The 20,434-nt window shown below is 45.5% G+C and overlaps 1 protein-coding gene across 6 annotated transcripts in view; it reads right to left on the reverse strand.

Annotated features, from left to right (window-relative positions):
- Positions 1 to 18,460, reverse strand: part of CD8B (CD8 subunit beta) — a 30,271-nt gene extending 11,811 nt beyond the window's left edge. For 2 of the 6 annotated variants that reach the window (XM_081884440.1, XM_081884438.1), the window contains exons 1-2: positions 12,835 to 12,949; positions 12,375 to 12,676 (exon numbers count right to left, since the gene is read on the reverse strand). In XM_081884440.1, the coding sequence (XP_081740566.1) occupies positions 12,375 to 12,676; positions 12,835 to 12,883 (351 nt within the window). In that variant the 5' untranslated portion in view covers positions 12,884 to 12,949. Of the gene's footprint in view, positions 1 to 445; positions 743 to 1,320; positions 1,431 to 12,374; positions 12,677 to 12,834; positions 12,950 to 17,707; positions 18,011 to 18,351 lie in introns of those variants that run through there. The other 4 variants (XM_081884443.1, XM_081884439.1, XM_081884442.1 and 1 more) reach the window with 4 other exon arrangements.
- Positions 18,461 to 20,434: the final 1,974 nt, after the last annotated feature.

The following is a 20,434-nucleotide window of genomic DNA, read 5'->3' on the forward strand; positions in this document are numbered from 1 at the left end:
GCACCATAATTCAAAAGCATCAATTCTTCGGTGACCAGCCTTCTTTATGGTCCAGCTCTCACTTCCATACATCACTACTGGGAAAACCATAGCTTTAACTATATGGACCTTTGTTGGCAAGGTGATGTCTCTGCTTTTTAGGATTCTGTCTAGGTTTGTCATTGCTTTTCTCCCAAGAAGCAGGCGTCTTTTAATTTCGTGACTGCTGTCACCATCTGCAGTGATCATGGAGCCCAAGCTTTTCCTTAAGATGTCCCTAATTTTATCGGTGAACTGTTGGAGGGTTTGGACCTGAAGATGCCAGGCATCTAATCTGCAACCTTCTGACTGCAAAGCAGATGTTCTGCCACTAAGTGCTGCTGCTGCTGCAAAACACCGACTGCTGTCTCTTTTGGGTATCTGAGACTACTGAGCTTGTTTTTGTACTGAAGTGTATCACTGTGTAAAGGTAAGCTTTGGCGTTGTCCACAGTAATAGTCTGCTTCATCCTCGACGTGGACGCCGTTGATAGTGAACGAGAAGTCAGTGGTGCCGTAGCTGCCACTGAAGCGATCTGGGGTCCCTTCAAAACGGTTTGTAGCATCATAAATCAGTAGCTTGGGTTTCTGTCCTGATTTAAACTGATACAAGGCTGTATATTTAGTGACAGAAGAGGAAGCTTTGCACTGCATGGTGACTGTGTCCCCAGGACTTGCCTGTATAGAAGCTGGTGTCTGAGTGATGAGAATCTGCCCCCTGGATTCTGGAAGGAAAGGAATAAAGCACACGGGTGAGTCCACAACATTTGCCTGAGAAATTCGGACAGAACAAGGAATGTAAGCTCTTTTTATAGGCAGTAACAGCAGCAAGAATATTACTGGCCCAAAAATGGAAGCAAGTAGAATTACCGACGATTGAAGCATGGAGAATGAAGTTAACGGACTATGCAGAATTAGATAAACTAACAGGAAGGATTCGAAACCGGCGGGACCAGAAATTCACGGAAGACTGGAGTAAATTTACGGACTACTTGAAAAGTATTTGTGAAGATCAGACGACGTTTGTAGGTTTGCAAGACGTTTTGTGAGGAGTGTTATTGGAAGTATTGCAAAAATGGAGAAGGGGAGGGATGATTTTTTAAGAGATGTAAAGGCAATATAAAGTTAAGAAGTGGTTAAAACGGTGGATCATCAGAGGTGCTGATGGAAGTCTAAAAAGATTGTATAAGTGATAGGTTTTGTGGTACATTTTATGATTTATATGTCAAAATCAATAAATATATATATATATAACTAAATAAATAAATAAAGAGAAACTTGGACAGAACAACACCTCTCTTACCGTGCAAGAAACACAAGATGAGCCAAATCAAAGGAATCTGTAACATGATGCTGCTGTTTATGAAACTCTTTCTCCTGTGTCCCAGATGGTTTCACCACCAGGCAGTCCAGCTTGGTAATGAAGGGGGTAACTGTGGAGGAGTTATTAAGTGTTCAGCATGGAAATCTATGCAAATGAAGAGAAGGGGTGCAAGGGATAAGTGTTGCTTCATGGTTGCGCTTCAAGGCAGGAAAAACGCTTGTGGATGAGGTTCAAGGTCACGAAGCAGAAGGACGTTCAGGAAGATGTGCAGTAGTCTGAAGGAGAACAATTCACAAGAAGTTCTCCCATCCTGAATTGTAAGATACAGTGGTACCTCAGGTTAAGTACTTAATTCGTTCCGGAGGTCCGTACTTAACCTGAAACTGTTCTTAACCTGAAGCACCACTTTAGCTAATGATGCCTCCTGCAGCTGCTGCGCTGCTGGCACACGATTTCTGTTCTTATCCTGAGGTAAAATTCTTAACCCCAGGTACTACTTCCAGGTTAGCGAAGTCTGTAACACGATTTCTGTTCTCATCCTGAAGCAAAGTTCTTAACCTGAGGTACTATTTCTGGGTTAGCGGAGTCTGTAACCTGATGCGTATGTAAACTGAGGTACCACAGTAGTTTGATCTTTCCAAAAAGAAAGATAATAATAGGAAGAGATTTTGTGCTCCAGTTTTCCGGGTGAAAAATATCCCATCTTCTGGCTCTCTGAATTAGAAATCAAGAGATAATCCCGAGTTCACTGAAGCAAACGTAAAAGAACAGCAGAGCAGAGAAAAATTGCACTCTGCAACATAAAAGATAATATCTTTATACTGAAACACTTTTGGAGAAAATATTGGTTAGGATAGTAAACAGAAACCAAACTCAGATCTCAGGAAAGCCAACCAGCCCCATACCCCCAGGTACATGAACCCCTTAGTGGCTTTCTGCGGGATGGGTTTTAATGGGAAGAAGAGGATACAAAAATTGAAATTTGCCCCTCCAGGTGCCCCTGTGTGTGGGTTGAACACAGTTTCAAAATCCCATCCATGGCAGCAAAATTAAAAGCACAGGAATTAGGCTGCAAAACCTTGTTTTGAACAAATCCAGCTATGGAGTAAGTTGGCTCTACCTTTCTTCTCCCACTTCACAAAGGATCGTGCAAGAACTTGTAAAGTAAGTTTAAAAATGGTATTTACTTACTTTAGAATCATGCATTGGTTCATAGCAACAGTAGCATGTCCCTAAAGCTAGAGCAAGCAGAGGGGGCACCACTTTGTGGTTCGCCTCACGTGCCAAAATGTCTTGGGCTGATATAACATTAAACTATGGGAGTTTTGTCAAGAGCTGGCGATATCATGCCACGTGGACCTGTGGCAATGGCTGAGTGTCAGTTCAGAAACTGGCAACTGCTTTGCCACCCGCCAAAATGGCAACGGAAACGATGCCATCTTCAGGTCATGGCTCCAGCTCACAAATCAGGAGAAACACCTGGGAGCCAATTAATGTAAAGAGTCGTTCTCTTAGAAGGTTTTACTATGCTTGCGATTTTTAATCGATTTTGCCAAAGCATTAAAAAGTTATAGGCATTTGTTGGTTTCCTCACTGCGCACCCAAGCGCCCCCCAATCCGACGAACTGTCTTAAACCACAAATAATGAGGCATGACAAGTTCTATTTTGGGTCAAATCAGGCAACAACTTTATTGACTACAGATGTAAGAGGTTTGGCATAGGCATTAGGTAGACCGCACCCCTTCTGGCCCTCCAGCTGGAAGTACCTAATATGGGGTCAGCCGGAAGAGAGGGAGTTCTTTACCTACATCAAAGAGTCGTAAGACTTCTGGGTTGTACTTGGAGAGTGTGCTGGCCCTAGTGCCCACCTGGGCGTCCAGACAGAAGCATCTCACCTGGATCCCTTTAATGGGATACCCCACTTTCCAGAGGGGCAGGCAGAGGCTACGACCTCCCCTCTGTCCAAAACTATGCCTTTTGTTGTCGTTTAGTCGTTTAGTCGTGTCCGACTCTTCGTGACCCCATGGACCAGAGCACGCCAGGCACTTCTGTCTTCCTCTGCCTCCCGCAGTCTGCTCAAACTCATGCTGGTAGCCTCAAGGACACTATCCAACCATTGCATCCTCTGTCATCCCCTTCTCTTTGTGCCCTCCATCTTTCCCAACATCAGGGTCTTTTCCAGGGAGTCTTCTCTTCTCATGAGGTGGCCAAAGTATAGGAGCCTCAGCTTCACGGTCAGTCCTTCCAGTGAGCACTCAGGGCTGATTTCCTTAAGAATGGATAGGTTTGATCTTCTTGCAGTCCATGGGACTCTCAAGAGTCTCCTCCAGCACCAGAATTCAAAAGCATCAATTCTTCGGCGATCAGCCTTCTTTATGGTCCAGCTTTCACTTCCATACATCACTACTGGGAAAACCATAGCTTTGACCATACGGACCTTTGTTGGCAAGGTGATGTCTCTGCTTTTTAATATGTTGTCTAGGTTTGCCATCGCCTTTCTCCCAAGGAGCAGGCGTCTTTTAATTTCATGGTTGCTGTCACCATCTGCAGTGATCATGGAGCCCAAGAAAGTAAAATCTCTCACTGCCTCCATTTCTTCCCCTTCTATTTGCCAGGATGTGATGGGCCCAGTGGCCATGATCTTTGTTTTTTTGATGTTGAGCTTCAGACCATATTTTGCGCTCTCCTCTTTCACCCTCATTAAAAGGTTCTTTAATTCCTCCTCACTTTCTGCCATCAAGGTTGTGTCATCTGCATACCTGAGGTTGTTGATATTTGTGCGGTAGTTGGAGCATTCTTTGGCACTGCCCTTCTTTGGGATTAACTTCTTTGGGATTGGGATTAAACTATGCCTACCCAATGCCTAAACTACCCCAAGTTGTTCCAGCTGCACCAATCCACCTGAGAAACTCAGCATGTGAGGAGGTTTGAGTTGGTTTCTCCAGCTCAGCCACATGGGTCTCACAAGAGAGAGGGGTTTGGTCAGGTATGGAAGAAGTGCAGAGGAATAGGCATGGTTGGAGAATGGAGAGAGCAGTGTGTGTGTGTGTGAGAGAGAGAGAGAGAGAGAGAGAGAGAGAGAGAGAGAGAGAGAGAGAGCCGAAGAAACCATCTTTGATAGCCCTACAAAATGGCACTTAATTTATGAGTTTATGGGACTGTAGGAATTTTGTCCAAATGTGGCAATATGAAGCCATGGTGATGATGGTTCTATTGATTTTGCTTTTCTCTGTTTCCCTATTTTTCCTTCTTGAATTCAGTTTGCCAAACTTCTTCTCCAATTGGTGAAGGTTCTTTTTTTTCTTTTAATCCTCATGAAAATTCACCAGACTTTTGTGCTAATTTCTCATTATAAATTCATTTTAGAATACAGTGGTACCTCTGGTTACGTACTTAATTTGTTCCGGAGGTCCGTTCTTAACCTGAAACCGTTCTTAACCTGAGGTACCAATTTAGCTAATGGGGTCTCCTGCTGCTGCCGCGCTGCTGGCACACGATTTCTGTTCTCATCCTGAGGTAAAATTCTTAACCCAAGGTACTACTTCCAGGTTAGCGGAGTCTGTAACCTGAAGTGTTTGTAACCCGAGGTGTTTATAACCCGAGGCACCACTGTATAGCTTTGAATAATGTAATGCAATGTACGAAGACAGGAGTGCCTGGCATGCTCTGGTTCATGGGGTCACAAAGAGTCGGACACAACTAAACAACAACAACAAAGCGTGTTCTCCTTCATGGAGAGCACGTGTTGCGGTGGGGGCCACCAGGACATTCCAAAGTTGGGGGCGGGCTAACTGATCGTAGGCCACTGATGCGATTGGGGCTTCCCTTGTTGTTGGGAAGAAATTAATGTTGCCATTTATCGACTGACAGCCAGAAATGCTAAAACTCCTTGCACGAGGCTAGGGCTTCCTCTTTTCGCCCGTGCAGTGGATTGCCCGTCCCTCCCTCCCTAGAATAGGGTTGTTTGCTTTGACCTTGCTATGCCTGTCATGGGGTCGTCTGCTTTGGAGCGGGGGCCTGGTAGGAATTTTGTCCATCTGGCTGATTGGCTGGGGCCATTTGGTTTTTGCCTACTGCGTAGCAAATCGTCACAACTTGTAAGGTTGCGGTTAGGCATTGGTTTATGGTTTGGTTGATTGAGGGGCATGGATTGGCTGTGCCTGCCCCTCTAATGCTGCTGCTGCAAGGGATTCCGTTAAAGGAATTGGGGGCTAACTATTGCTTGTCCACTCTGTCAAGGGGGCTCGGGCCATAGCAATGAGCTCCTGGTTGCATTTGGGGTGAGGGCAGGTTCCCTGCTCCGCGTAACCCCCAAGTGTATTCCCCCATTCTGACTTTCGCATCGTGCGGAATGTCAGTCTGTCCCCCATGGTGGGGGCAGATAGTCGCAACCAATGCCTAAGCAACCACTCACAAATTTGTATTTTAATAAAGTTGTGGCCAAAATTATGCCAAAAACCTTAAACAAAAATTCTGTGTGATGTGTGAGTTATTGGGGTGGACCTGGGGACCTCGACACGCAATAACAATGCAATGTACATCATCCTCACATTTAATTCACATTTTCTCATAATACATGCACCTTTGTATACATCATGGGTAGGCAAACTAAGGCCAGAGGCCAGGCGCCTTCTAAATCCGGCCCACAAACAGTCCGGGAATCAGCGTGTTCTTACATGAGTAGAATGTGTCCTTTTATTTAAAACACATTGCTGGGTTATTTGTGGGGCATAGGAATTTGTTCATCCCCCCCCAATGTAATCCGGCCCCCCACAAGGTCTGAGGGATAGTGGACCAGCCCCCTGCTGAAAAAGTTTGCTGACCCCTGGTATACATTTTTGGGCTGGAGAACTGCATTGCAGAATCAACTTTCGGTGTGAACTGAACCTAAACTCTTCCCCAACCCAACCTGTGACAATGGCTGGGCAACAGTTCAAAACCTGACAGCTGCTTTGCCACCCGCAAAGGCGGCGCGAAAATGCAGCAGTCTGAACCATTTGTCACAGGGGATTCCTTTGACATGTGCTTGAAGAGTCAGCTGCAAATCTCAAGAGTACCAGCAATCTGGGTTTCCAGTCAGTTAGTAGGAAGCAAATGTGTGTGTGTGTTAGTTTGTTTTTGTTTTTTTGAAAGTGAAGTGATACTTGCAACAATATACAAAGAACCTAAATGGCAGCTGTTTACCAGCTCCATCTGGCACGCAGGCTGAGACCCTACCTGCCCACGGACTGTCTCGCCAGAGTGGTGCATGCTCTGGTTATCTCCCTCTTGGACTACTGCAATGCACTCTGCGTGGGGCTACCTTTGAAGGTGACTCGGAAACTACAACTAATCCAGAATGTGGCAGCTAGACTGGTGACTGGGGGCGGCCGCCGAGACCACATAACACCGGTCTTGAAAGACCTACATTGGCTCCCAGTATGTTTCCGAGCACAATTCAAAGTGTTGGTGCTGACCTTTAAAGCCCTAAGCGGCCTCGGTCCAGTATACCTGAAGGAGCGTCTCCACCCCCATCATTCTGCCCGGGCGCTGAGGTCCAGCGCCGAGGGCCTTCTGGCGGTTCCCTCATTGCGAGAAGCAAAGCTACAGGGAACCAGGCAGAGGGCCTTCTCGGTAGTGGCACCCACCCTGTGGAACGCCCTTCCAGCAGATGTCAAAGCGATAAACAACTACCTGACATTCAGAAGACATCTTAAGGCAGCCCTGTTCAGGGAAGTTTTCAACGTGTGATATTTTACTGTATTTTTGGTTTCTATGGAAGCCGCCCAGAGCGGCTGGGGAGGCTCAGCCAGATGGGCGGGGTATAAATAATAAATTATTATTATTATTATTATTATTATTATTATTATTATTATTATTACTAAATAAACATCCTGCTGTTTCACAGACAGGACTAAAGCCAACCATCATCGCACGTCAACAATGGGAGAAGATGGGGACTTCATCCCATGCCAATGAAGCAAATCTCATCAGTGGACTTCAATCTGTCCATGCTCAGAAAAGGGATAATGATGATTTGGAAGCATTTCTGAAGTCTGAAGAGAACTTGAAGCCATGACCTCTTTCAACTCAGTCGTATGGGGTTGGTCTATTTCTGTACACGATGTGGCCCAGAATGCCAGGAGGAAACAGCGACCTAACAACTTTGGGGAAGGAGAGTCTTCAGGTCAGGAGCCATCTTGGATTGAGCTGCTCCACAGACGTTGGTGTCCAGTTTTCTTTCTCCTGTTCCCTCACAGTGGTGGCTCTGGCTTGCCTCAGAGAAGGTCATGTCCAAGCTGCCCTTCTGTTGGTTGACCTACAGATGCCCATGACCCTCAGCCCAGTTCCCATCTCCATCCCACCTGCTCCCATTCTGCAAGCCGAAAGGCGGGTGCTGATGCAAGACACAAACTTCCATTTCCTACTTCTGTCTTAGGCTGCCGAGCTGGTTTTTGTACTGAAGTGTATCACTGTGGAGAGGAGTGCTGTAGTCTTGGCCACAGAAATAGTCTGCTTGGTCCTCTTCACGGACGTCGCTGATGGTGAAGGAGAAGTCAGTGTTACTGTAGGTACCACTGAAGCGATTTGGGGTCCCATCAAAACGGCTCGTAGTATCATGAATAAGAAGCTTGGGTTTCTGTCCTGGTTTAAACTGATATAAGGCCATATCATCACTCATGGAAGAGGAAGCTTGGCACTCGATGGTGACTCTGTCCCCAAGACTTGCCTGTATGGAAGCTGGTGTTTGAGTGATGGCAATCTGTCCCCTGGATCCTGAAAGGAGAGGAACGAAAAGCGCACTGTAAAATCCACAACATTGGCCTGAGAAACTCAGACAGAACCACACACCGCTTATGACTTACCCTCAAAGAAACTCAAGATGAGCCACATGAAACAAATCTGTAACATGATGATGCCTTTTATAAAACTTTTTCTCTGGTCTCTCAGATAATATTGCCACCAGGCAGCCCGGCTTCAGAATGACAGGGGTAAAACTGGGAGAGTTATCAAGTGCCAGGGATGGAAATATATGCAAATGAATAGTGGGGTTGCAAGGGGTGACTGTCACTTCTTGTGAGGATTGTGTTTCAAGGCAGAAATGCCACCTGTGGTGGAAGTTCCAGCTCATGGAGCAGGAGGAACCCAAGCAGCCAATTAATGCAAAGATTTGCTCTCTCAAATTAACAAATAGTTCAGTCATTCCAGAAAGTAAATATTACTTAGAGATTGTTTTCAGCTCCTGTTTCTGCATAAATAATTTCCTGTTTTCTGACCTTTTAAATTATAAATAAAGAGGCAATCCAAGTTTATTTATGATCCAAATATGAATCATTTATGAATCAATTTAAATTTCCTTGTTTTTTGCTGGGAGAGAACAAAATGGTGGTTTGTCCCCCACAGATGATGAGGAAGAGTCTTCAATCTCCATGTTCATGCTCCCACAATTATTTTAAATTATCCACAGGGTGTGTTTCATAATATAACAGCATCTTATATATCTTATCACTGCCCTAAAAGGAAAGGAAAAACTGGACGCTTTCTTTGCCATAAGGTGTTGTTTATTTCATATGCCGATAACAATAATAAAACAATTCAGAAATCACTGGCAAACTTCATTAATATGGCAATCATAAAATTGATCACTACTCCTTCCTCCATGACAATATACATTTTTCCTCCCTTGAAATGTCATTTTCAGCCTCAATCACCTGCATTTCATCCTGATCTCATAAACATGTATGTAAAAATAGAGGGGGCAGAGTGAAAAAGTAGAAGAAAAAGAGACATTCATCCTAAGTTTTTCATATTATGGTACCTTTGTGTAGGGGGGTTATATTCTACTGTTCTCGTGTGCTACGGGTACAACAAAATCCAAAAAACATTATTCAAAAATATATTATATATCTAAGCCCTTAGTGTGGACTCTACTTGAATAGGAAAAGCCTCCAAACTTGATAATTTTCTGGCAGGTTTGCCATATGTCTGGAATTTCCTGGACATACCCAGGATTCAGCTATCAGAAATAGCATCCAGGTGGAAATAGCTGAAATGTCTGGGGAAATCCAGGTGTATGGCTATCCATATTGGAATCGATGGTTTTGGCGTGGGGGAAATAGCTGTAAAATGTATTTTATTTTGCTCATCAACTTTGAGGTAATGATGTACAAGATTGGCGAAAATTGAAACCCTTTGTTTGAAATTTTATACAGTAAATACCACTGCCATAACCATCAGGCGAGGTTGCAGTTTTGCGAAACAATTCAACTGTAACCTATTGCGTTACAATAAACGTTGGACTCCTAACTCCTCAAGTTTCTGGGTTTTTATTGGCATAAACTCAGGAAATAAGCCATTTTTGGCTTACAACACTCCGAGCTTATACAGTTTCTTTGTTTTGTCAATGGGGAGTCTGTTAGACACCTTATTTACATATCTAAAGAGTCGGTTGAGTGTGGATGTGTAGAGAGAATCGCCAATGGTGCTTCCATAAGGAGGAAATAGGCTTGGCCTCCCCATCACCTGCCTGGAGGCCACTTCATCCTAGAAATGAGGTTTGTTAAGTTGTGGGTGAACATATCAGACGACACAGCGATTCTCCAAACAGCTCTTGTTTATTCACAGGTCAGAACTGAACTGAACTGAAGGGTTTAGCCAGCCTGCTTATATAGAGCTCCAGTAGAACGTAACTGTAACAACTTTCTGTAACTATCCAATCACTGAACATCACTTTCGATCCCTTATTTGTATATGTGGACCTGAACTATCTACAGTATCCCCCTGCTGGTCCAGGGTGAGAACTTCAGTACATAACAAGGTTCTCTGTAAAACCATGTACTGTGATAGGTTTGGGTGAGAGTTTGTGGGCGCAAGTCACCTATCATTCTTGGATTTAGCCAAAGTTAGAATGAATTAAGGTTTGCCTAAACTGTGCCAAGCATAGAAACCCCTGGATCCATCTTATGCTAATGAATCAGGCCAGCTTGTCAGAGCTAGCTGAGTGTGGGTCATTGGAGGAACAAAGGCTATTGAAGGAACATCCATCAAAAAAGCTATCAAGAGGGTGAAGACTGACAGGCAAGGAGGGGTGAGGCCTCCTCCTCCAGCTGTGTGTTAGTGGGCAGGGCCAAGAAGGGTTTGGGATTTCAGTTTTGGACGACGTAGGCTGGGAAGAGTTAGTTTTTACAGTGTTAGCAAGGAGAAGGTGGAGGAAGAAAACACTATTTGGGCTGGCTGGGACAAAGACACAGAGACTCATTGCGTGGACAGGCGGAGTCCCCCAAACCCCATGTGAAATAACGACTCAAGACAACGTGCTATGGGATTAAATTGGCCACAACTTTATTATATTTCAGATGTGGGTAGACCTTGGCTCAGGCACTGGGCGTTATCCCTCCCCGGGGATCTAGGGAACATCAGAGTTATCCAGTGGGGGGGGGGGGATAGTCCAGCTCTGGAGAACATATGTTCAAGCAGAGATAGCTGCCCCTGTTACACCGCCGTCGCAGGGGAGAGCAATGACGACCTCTCAGCGTAAGGTCAAAGCCTCCCCTCAGAAACCCCTTTAACGGGGAACCCTGGTATTGCCACTGCAAAGAGGAAGGGGGCGTGGGTCACCGCTGCACACACCCTCCCCCCATTCAGGAAGATAGCCTAAAGGATTCCACCCAAGGCCTGATACCGCCAAAGTTGTGACGTTTTGCTACGGGAAAGGCAAAACCTGCCAATGCAGGGGAATTCCTTTCCGGCCCTTCAACAGCGACCTTGACGTAGCAACGCCCACATACCTGTGAAGAAAAGGTTAACCTGCAAAATAAGACTTAACTGAGGGTGGGTAGGGTGGGAGAAGCTCTGGAGCCAACTGAGGATTCCCAGGTAAGATCCTCCCTCTATTGTGTGGGCAGGTAATTCTACTTGGCCTGGTCTCCTTGGCAACGCTTCCCCCAGGCGGGATTGGACAACTGACTGAGGTAGACGGAGACCTCCAGGTATCCCATCTGAGGGAAGGCGAAGCCAAGCCTGTGCTGATGGAGCCCCACCGGGTCCAGGGGCTGCGCGCGTCCACGCAAAGGGCGCCCCCCGTTTAATGCGGGGAGCGGTCATTTCTCTGCTTGCAGACCCAAGCCTGCTGTGCTTATGAGAGAGCAAATGACCTTCTTGGCATCTAATGCTGGAATTCTCTTCCTTCAAGGCTCGAGTGTAAATAAACCATATATGATAAAGACACCACAGTCTCTGCTGTGCCTCATGTGTCCAAAAGATAACACACATCCTGGGTAACGCACGCCTGAGACCTCTGGCATCTCACACCTCTCATGGATATTGAGATGGTATGTATCAATGTCATAACAGCACAGCATTCCTGTTTGACCTTCATTCCAAGGAAACCAAACCCGGAAGTTAGCGCTGACACTCCTGGAGTCTCTCCCTGCCTAGAGATTGGGGTGAGTGCAACACATGCTTGAAACTGAGCTGGACAATTAACTTTTTAAAAATGAAAATAAAAATGCATATGCTCATGTGTGCATGCTCTCTCTCTCTCTTTCTTTCATAACATTTTATTAATTTCCCAACAATAATAAGAATAAAACAAACAGCAATAAAAACAAAAACAAGACTAAACAGATTGACTTCTTTGGTTCCATTGTGTATCAATGTACTACATGTCCATTGTAAAGTTTTAACCATTGGAATAATAATAAAATTACCAGTAATCTTAAAACCCTGCCAATGTATTAACCAGGGTACATTGCTTCATGTGTGCATGCTCTCAGGCAGCGATCCTTGGTGTGAGAACAGTGCTCTTCTCAAAAGTTCACAAGTGCCCTGTGAAATGTTTTAAGGTAGAACGGGGGGCGGGCGAGGCTGTTCAAGGGATTTATGCCTCATTGGCTGCCAGGACATCTGGAGAAGTTACTGTTCAGAGAGTTTTGTGGTTTATTCACACGCGACAGAGCTAAGAAGAGCATACCTGCCCCCTGTCTAACAAGTGGTCGATATATCAGATGCAAGCTTCTGAGGAAGGGTTTATGTATTGCTTTGAATCACTGTGGAGAGGAAAGCGGTCGCTTTGCTGGCAGTAATAATCTCCAGCATCATTAGCTTCAAAGTTACTAATGGTGAAGGTGAAATCTGTATCGTAGCCACTGCTGCTAAACCGATCCGGAACCCCACTTTGGCGTTTATGCTCTTCGGCGATGAGGAGTTTCGGAGGTTGTCCTGGTTTCTGCTGGTACCAGTTGATATCATCATCGATGTTGAGAACGGTCTGACATTTAATTGTAACCGTATCTCCAATGGATAAGGAGAGTGATTCTGGAGACTGAGTCAGCACCACAACGTCCCCTCTGGCATCTAGATATAGGGAGAAAAATCTATATGACTCCTCACATGATAACAGTTAGCACTGGAATAGTCTTTCAGAGAAATCAAGACCAACAATAAATCTTTGACAAATATCAAATACCAGATTCATTAAAAATAATCAAATCCGTTTCAACTGTTCCTCTTACCTTGGATCCAGAAAAAGAGACTTATGGGGAAAAGCATTAAAACCCGCATGGTGTTCACTGCCTAGCCTTCAAGGTCCTTGCCAATGAAGCCCCAGAATGGCACCCAAGGATTTATTATCACTGCCCAGAGCTGATAGGAATGGAATATGGGTGGAGCAAAGCAAATGAGCTCGTCTCCAGCATATTATTTGCATTGCGAAACACTTTATTACTTCTGCTTCTTCAGACCTCACACTTCTAGGAAAGGGTGCCTGGTGGTCTCCGCTTGTGTTATTGTCCTGTCCTGGTATTTCAGAGGGGCTGGGTCTTTTCACAGTCCTGAGGCCTTGATCCATGCAAACAACAACAAAAACAAAAACCCAACCCAACCAAACACCCTTCCTTTCCTTGAGTCAAGACCCATTTACAAGCAAGACAAGTGCAGATGTTTGTGTGTGGTGTAGTGGTTAAGAGCGGTAGTCTCTTAATCTGGTGAACTGGGTTCGCCTCCCCGCTCCCCCACATGCAGCTGCTGGGCTAGTCACACTTCTCTGAAGTCTCTTAGCCCCACTCACCTCATAGAGTGTTTCTTGTGGGGGAAGAAGGGAAAGGAGAATGTTAGCCGCTTTGAGAATCCTTTGGGTAGTGATAAAGCGGGATATCAAGTCCAAACCACTCTTCCTCTTCTTCTTCTTCTTCTTCTTCTTCTTCTTCTTCTTCTTCTTCTTCTTCTTCTTCTTCTTCTTCTTCTTCTTCTTAGATTAATTAATATATTTTTGCAGACAGTTTTGACTAATGTACACACTTTTCCTAGCAATTTTTCCTGAACAAAATGAATTTTTGCATGTTGTTTTCACTTTTATGTTATTTTTAGTCTCACTTTCCCCTAATATATGCTTTGGTTTGGTGAGAGAAGTGCATGGGAAAAATTCAGCGTGAATTTCTGGTTGTGTCGCTGTTTTCACATAGTTCAGGAAAGTGCAAATCTGGTAAATTCGCCTTTAAATATGAACTGAATCTAATTTATCGCCCATCCCAGCCTGTGACAAAAACTGAGTCTCAGTTCAGAAACTGATGCCCAATATGAATCGGGGCAAGTATGCAACCCCGAATATCAACACATAACATGCAACACATAACATGGAAGCTTTTGAGTGCTCCAGAAGTCTTCTTCGGACAAGGTTAGGAGAGAGGTACTGGATTCAATGAGTGAGATCCATATCATTCTCAGTCCATGTAATCCAAGTCTGACAGGGCTCAACAGGGTATTTGCCAGGGGTTCCTTGCTTTTGCTGTTGCTGATAGTGCAAGGTACGTAACCTGGAATAATCTGACCTGGAAAAAGATGCTCTATCGCAGAATGCTGCTGCTGTTGCTGCAGAACACCCACTGCCATTTCTTCCTGCTGTCTTAGGCCACTGAGCTGGTTTTTGTACTGAAGTGTATCACTGTGGAGAGGATAGCTGTTGTATTGGCCACAGCAATATACCCCATCGTCCTCGGCATGGACACCGTTGATAGTGAAGGAGAAGTCGTTGCCGCTGTAGCTGCCACTGAAGCGATCAGGGGTCCCTTCAAAGCGGGTTGAACCCGAATGAATCAGTAGCTTGGGGTTCTGACCTGATTTAAACTGATATAAGGCCATATAGCGGCCGACTGAAGAGGCAGCTTTGCACTGGATTGTCACTCTGTCCCCAGGACTTGCCTGTAAAGAAGCCGGTGTCTGAGTGATGATCTGCCCACTGGATTCTGGAAGGAGAGGCATAAAACAAGTTAGCAGATCTGCAACATTTGCCTTAAAAATTCAGAGAGAAGAACGCAACTCTTCAAAGTTACCCTCAAAGAAACCGGAGACCAGCCAAATCAAACAAATCCGGAACATGTTGCTGTTGCTGTGAATGACACTCTTTCTTGGCTCCCAGATATTATCACCACCAGGCAGCCCAGCTTCAGAATGACGGGGATAAAATTGGGGGAGTTATTAAGTGTCAGGGATGGAAATCTATGCAAATGACTTGAAGGGGTGCAAGGGATGAGAGTCCCTTCCTGTGGGGAACAAGAAATGTCTGTGGTCGAGGTTCCAGCTCATAAAGCAGGGGGCAACATGAGGCATTGCAAACTTCCAACAGTTTGACTTCACCCCCAAAGGCACACTGCCCCACTGCCGACCCACAGATGGCAGTAAATGAGAAGACCTCACTTTCTGATATACAAGACAAGTGAGATCTGACCTGCTGAATTACAAAAATTATTCATATTTCCAGAAATAATATATTGCCTTGATATATTTTCAGGCCAGCTCCAGTTTTGTGCCTGAAGCAGTGACAGTATCAGCCTAGGGTGTTGGGGGACCAGGGTTCAAATTCCACTCAGCTAAGGTGTTTGGGTTAATCACACTCTCTCACCCTGGCCAACCTCACAAGGTTGTTGTGAAGATATAATGGGGAGATGGAGAATTAAGCATGCTAGCCTCGTCTCTTTGGAGGAAATGTGGTGTGTGGGCGTTAGAATGGAAGAAATCCATCTTGGATAGTTCTTCAAGATGGAATTGAACCTATGGTAGGTTGGAGCGACTGTTGGAACTACGCAAGTGTTGTCAAGACATGGCAACAGGTAGCTATGGTAACCTGTGACAAGGACTGGATATCACCTCAGAAACTGACAGCTGCTTTGACACCTGCCCAAGTATCAATGAAAACCTGCAGTCTGAGTAGCCGGCCACAGGGGATTTCTAAGGGACGTGGTTGAGGTGTCAACTGGCAATACAGTCTTCTAGTACCGTCTTCTAGTACAGTCGTACCTTGGAAGTCGAACGGGATCCGTTCCAGGAGTCCATTCGACTTCCAAAATGTTTGGAAACCCAAGCACGGTGTCTGATTGGCTGCAGTGGACTCCTGCAGCCAATCGGAAGCCACACCAGACGTTCGGCTTCCATAAATCGTTGGAAAACTGTAACAGTCACTTCCGGTTTTCGATTGGGAGCCAAACTGTATGAGTTCCAAGGCGTTTGGCAACCAGGGTACGACTGCATACTCCAAGTGTAACTGGGTACTATTCAGTTTGTGGCATTGAGGTGAGATTGGCAAAACAGATGTCAGTTGCTGAACTGATATTCTGAGAGCCAGTGTGGTAAAGCCGTTAGAGAGTTTCAGCTAATGTACATCATTTTTCTGGCAATTTCCCCGAAGCAGAATGTGCTTTTTTATGTTATTCTCACTAGTATATTGATTTTTTTTGTATATGTGGTTTGGTGGGGAAAATTTATGGAAAATTCAGGTAAGTGCAGATTCTTAAGCATACTTGTGTTTCGGTTCTCATGTAGTTTGGGAAAGTGCTAATCTGGTAGGTTCACCTTTAAATGCGAACCAAATCTAAAGTATGCCCCCTCCTGGCCCGTGGCAATGACTGGGCATCAGTTCAGAAACTGACGCATGCTTTGCCACCTGTCAAAGTGGCAGCGAACATGCTGAAATCTGAACAACTGGCCACAGGGGATTTCTGTGGGACATGCTTGAAATGTCAGCTGGAAAGCTCAGCAGTAACATTAGTACAGTTTTTTTTAAAAAAAAAATCATGTTAGCAGGCAGCATAACAATATAGACAGTAGATGAAAAATAGCTTTCTGAATATGAATCGGGGCAATTAGGCAGCCCCAAATGTCAACACATAACATGCAAGCTTTTGAGTGCTCCAGAAATGTTCTTCAAACTAGGTTAGGAGTGAGGAACTGGATCCGGGAGGTGAGGTTTTTAACACACACACACACACACACACACACACACACACACCCGTCCATGTACTCCAAGCCTGAAAGGACTCTCCAGGATTTTAGATCAGGGATCACATCCTTGTGCTGTAGCTGGAAATATCAGGGATTTAAACTGGAACCTTCCGTGGCGTTTGCCCTCCTCTGTGTGTAGCATCATACTGGCTTCATAGGGAAAGGGTTAACTAATTGTAAAATTACTAAGCAACGGGAACCCGGGGGGCAGAGTTAACTGTGTAAAAGTTTTAAGCACAGAGGTTTTTAGGGAGTTAGAGTTGTTGAGAAGACAGTCTGGAGTCAGAAGAGACAGAGAAGATAAGTTTGTGGGTTGGGCTAGTCTGGTGTGAGAGAGTAAGAGAATTTGTTAAGAGGAGTCAGTCAAACCACTGAGATAATCAGTCAGAAGGTATAAGGAAGGTATAGGCCGGTAAAGAAACTAAAGTTAAGATACTAACAGGAATATTATCTGAGAAACCATAAACTTGTTAATGTTTGTAAAATAAACTTGGTTTTTTGGTTCACTTTTAACAACTGACTGGATTCAGTGTTTTACCAGAGAGTAACTGGGACACGGGTGGCGCTGTGGGTTAAACCACAGAGCCTAGGATTTGAGGATCGGAAGGTCGGCGGTTCGAATCCCCGCGACGGGGTGAGCTCCCGTTGCTTGGTCCCTGCTCCTGCCAACCTAGCAGTTCGAAAGCATGTCAAAGTGCAAGTAGATAAATAGGTACCGCTCCGGCGGGAAGGTAAATGGTGTTTCCGTGCGCTGCTCTGGTTCGCCAGAAGCGGCGTAGTCAAGCTGGCCACGTGACCCGGAAGCTGTACGCCAGCTCCCTCAGCCAATAAAGTGAGATGAGCACCACAACCCAGAGTTGGCCACGACTGGACCTAATGGTCAGGGGTCCCTTTACCTTACCTTTTACTGGTTGGTGGCAGCAGGGAAGCAAGCACAGTGGTGGCACTGGGATCAATAGACCATTAAATGTCCGGGGACCCTGTGTGATCGCCACACCTTCTGACTTCAAAAAAGTTGCTCTGCCAATGAATGCCGCTGATGCAGAACACCCACCGTCATTCCTTCCTGCCTTCTTAGGCCACCGACCTGGTTTTTGTACTGAATTGTATCACTGTGGAGAGGGAACTTTTGGCGTTGAAAACAGTAGTATTCTGCCTCGTCCTCAGCATGGACACCGTTGATCGTGAAGGAGAAGCCAGTGTTGCTGTGGCTGCCACTGAAACGATCGGGAGTCTCTCCAAAACGGCTTGAACCTGAATAAATCAGCACCTTGGGTTTCTGCCCTGGTTTAAACTGATAGAAGTCCATATTGCTGCTGACAGAAGAGGAGGCCCTGCAGAAGATGGTGACTCTGTCCCCAGGACTTGCCTGTAGGAAAGCTGGTGTCTGAGTAATGACAATCTGCCCCCTGGATTCTAGGAGGAGAGAAAAGAAGATGGTGAAGGATTTCCCCGAGAAACTCAGGAAGAACAACACTTCCCTTAAAACAGGGGTCAGCAACCTTTTTCAGCCGCGGGCTGGTCCACTGTCCCTCAGACCATGTGGTGGACCGGACTATATATATGTTTTTTTTGGGGGGGGGGACGAATTCCTATGCCCCACAAATAACCCAGAGATGCATTTTAAATAAAAGCACACATTCTACTCATGTAAAAACACGCTGATTCATTGACCGTCCGCAGGCCAGATTGAGAAGGCGATTGGGCCGCATCCAGCCCACGGGCTTTAGGTTGCCTACCCCTGCCATAAAACCTACCCTCAAAGAAACTTGAGACCAGCCAAATCAAACAAATCTGAAACATGATGCTGCTGTTCGTGAAACCTTTCCCTTTCCCTCCGGGATATTCTCACCGCCAGACAACCCCTCCAGAATGACGGGGATAAAACTAGGGGAGTTATGAAGTGTCAAGGATGGAAATGTATGCAAATGAGTAGAAGAATGTCCCGCCCTGTGAGATTGTGCTTCAGGGCAGAAGAAATGTCTGTGGTGAATGTTGCAAGGCATGAAGCAGAAGGAAATCAAGGGAGATTTCAAGCAAACTTAATGAAATGAAGAGAAGTTCTCACCTCCTCATAGACAATCATCTTCATTAATGGATAATTTTTGGTCTAAGAATTGTCTAGCACTGTCTATAGCATACTTACACTCATATGTAGGATCGATCATGCCAAAACCACGCTTAGTCTCTGTTGCCTCTCTTCATTCTTTCATGTTGCCCTCCATTAAGCGCATGCATTGTAAATATACACAACTAGGTGTGAAACCTTTGTTCTATGTGCATGCCAAGAGATTAGCTTTCTCATATGTGCTCTGCAAATATGAACCATTGTGAAGTCTAGAAAAGGCCTGGGGAACCAGAAAGGTGAGGGAACTCAGATCCTCCAAGGGTCCTTTGCTTTCCAGGGACAGTCCTGGATTTCCAGAAGCCATCCCAGTTTCTGATTTGATGCTGGCATGTCCCGCTTTTCCTTAGTATGTCCCTGTTTCCATCAGAGGAATTTTGGCAGTTATGTGATCCCCAGAGTCAAGGACATAAGTAACTATACAAGCTTTAGAAGACACCTGAAGGCAGCCCTGTACAGTGGTACCTCGGGTTACATACACTTCAGGTTACAGACTCCACTAACCCAGAAATAGTGCTTCAGGTTAAGAACTTTGCTTCAGGATGAGAACAGAAATCGTGCTCTGGCGGTGCGGCGGCAGCAGGAAGCCCCATTTGCTAAAGTGGTGCTTCAGGTTAAGAACAGGTTCAGGTTAAGTACGGACCTCCGGAATGAATTAAGTACTTAACCTGAGGTACCACTATATAGGAAAGGTTTTAAATCTTTAATGTCTGATTATGTTTTTATATACAGTGGAACCTCGGTTGTCGAACATAATCCGTTCCAGAAGACAGTTCGACTTCCGAAACATTCAACAACCGACGCTCAATGGGCAGTCAGAGAATTCAATTGAAAAAATAGAGAAATCTGCCTCGAAAGCCGTTCAACTTCTGAGGCGCATTCGAAAACGGAAGCATTCACTTCCAGGTTTTCGGCATTCAGCTGCCGAGACGTTCAGCAGCCAAGACGTTCGAAAACCGAGGTTCCACTGTTGGAAGTCACCCAGGGTCAGTGGCGTAGCGTGGGGGGTGCAGGGGGGGCCGGCCGCACCGGGTGCAACATCTGGGGTTTAGGGTTAGGGGGCGCAAATCCACGGGTTAGGGGGCACAAATTACTTGCCTTGCCCCGGGTGCTGACAACCCACGCTACGCCACTGCCCAGGGTGGCTGGGGCAACACAGTCAGATAGCGGGGTATAAATATTCCAACAACGACAACGACTACTACTATGGAACAGGATGTCCCTATTTTGATCGGAGAAATGTTGGAAGGTATGGCAGGCATTGTCATGGCCCAAAAGCCCGTAGGAACCCTCAGCCAAGGCAATGCAGAAGCACGCTGAGAATACAAATTTTGAAATAAGGTTCTGTCAAAGACCTTTTGGTGGCATAATAGGTGAGAGAACATCACTGCTCTTTTCTGCGAAATAACTGTCCTAGGTTGAATTGCTCAGACAGCTTCCCAGTGTTGGTGTTGGCTGTACTGAGAATGCATCTGTAGTAAGTAGGTCTTCGCCCACAACATATTCAGAGTCCAGTGTTTTAGTTGACACTTTGGCTGATTGGCAGAGCAGCTGTCAGTTCCTGAACTGATGTCCGGAGAGACAGTGCAGTGTAGCAGTTACAATATCAGCCTAGGAGCTGGGAGAGTGGGCTTCAAATCCCACTCAGCTAAAGTGGCCAACCTCACAAGGTTGTTGTGAAGATACAACGGGGAGAGTGAGAATTAAGTGTGCTA

This window comes from Podarcis melisellensis, assembly GCF_964234715.1.
Source record: "Podarcis melisellensis genome assembly, chromosome: 13".
Taxonomy (NCBI): Eukaryota; Metazoa; Chordata; class Lepidosauria; order Squamata; family Lacertidae; genus Podarcis; species Podarcis melisellensis.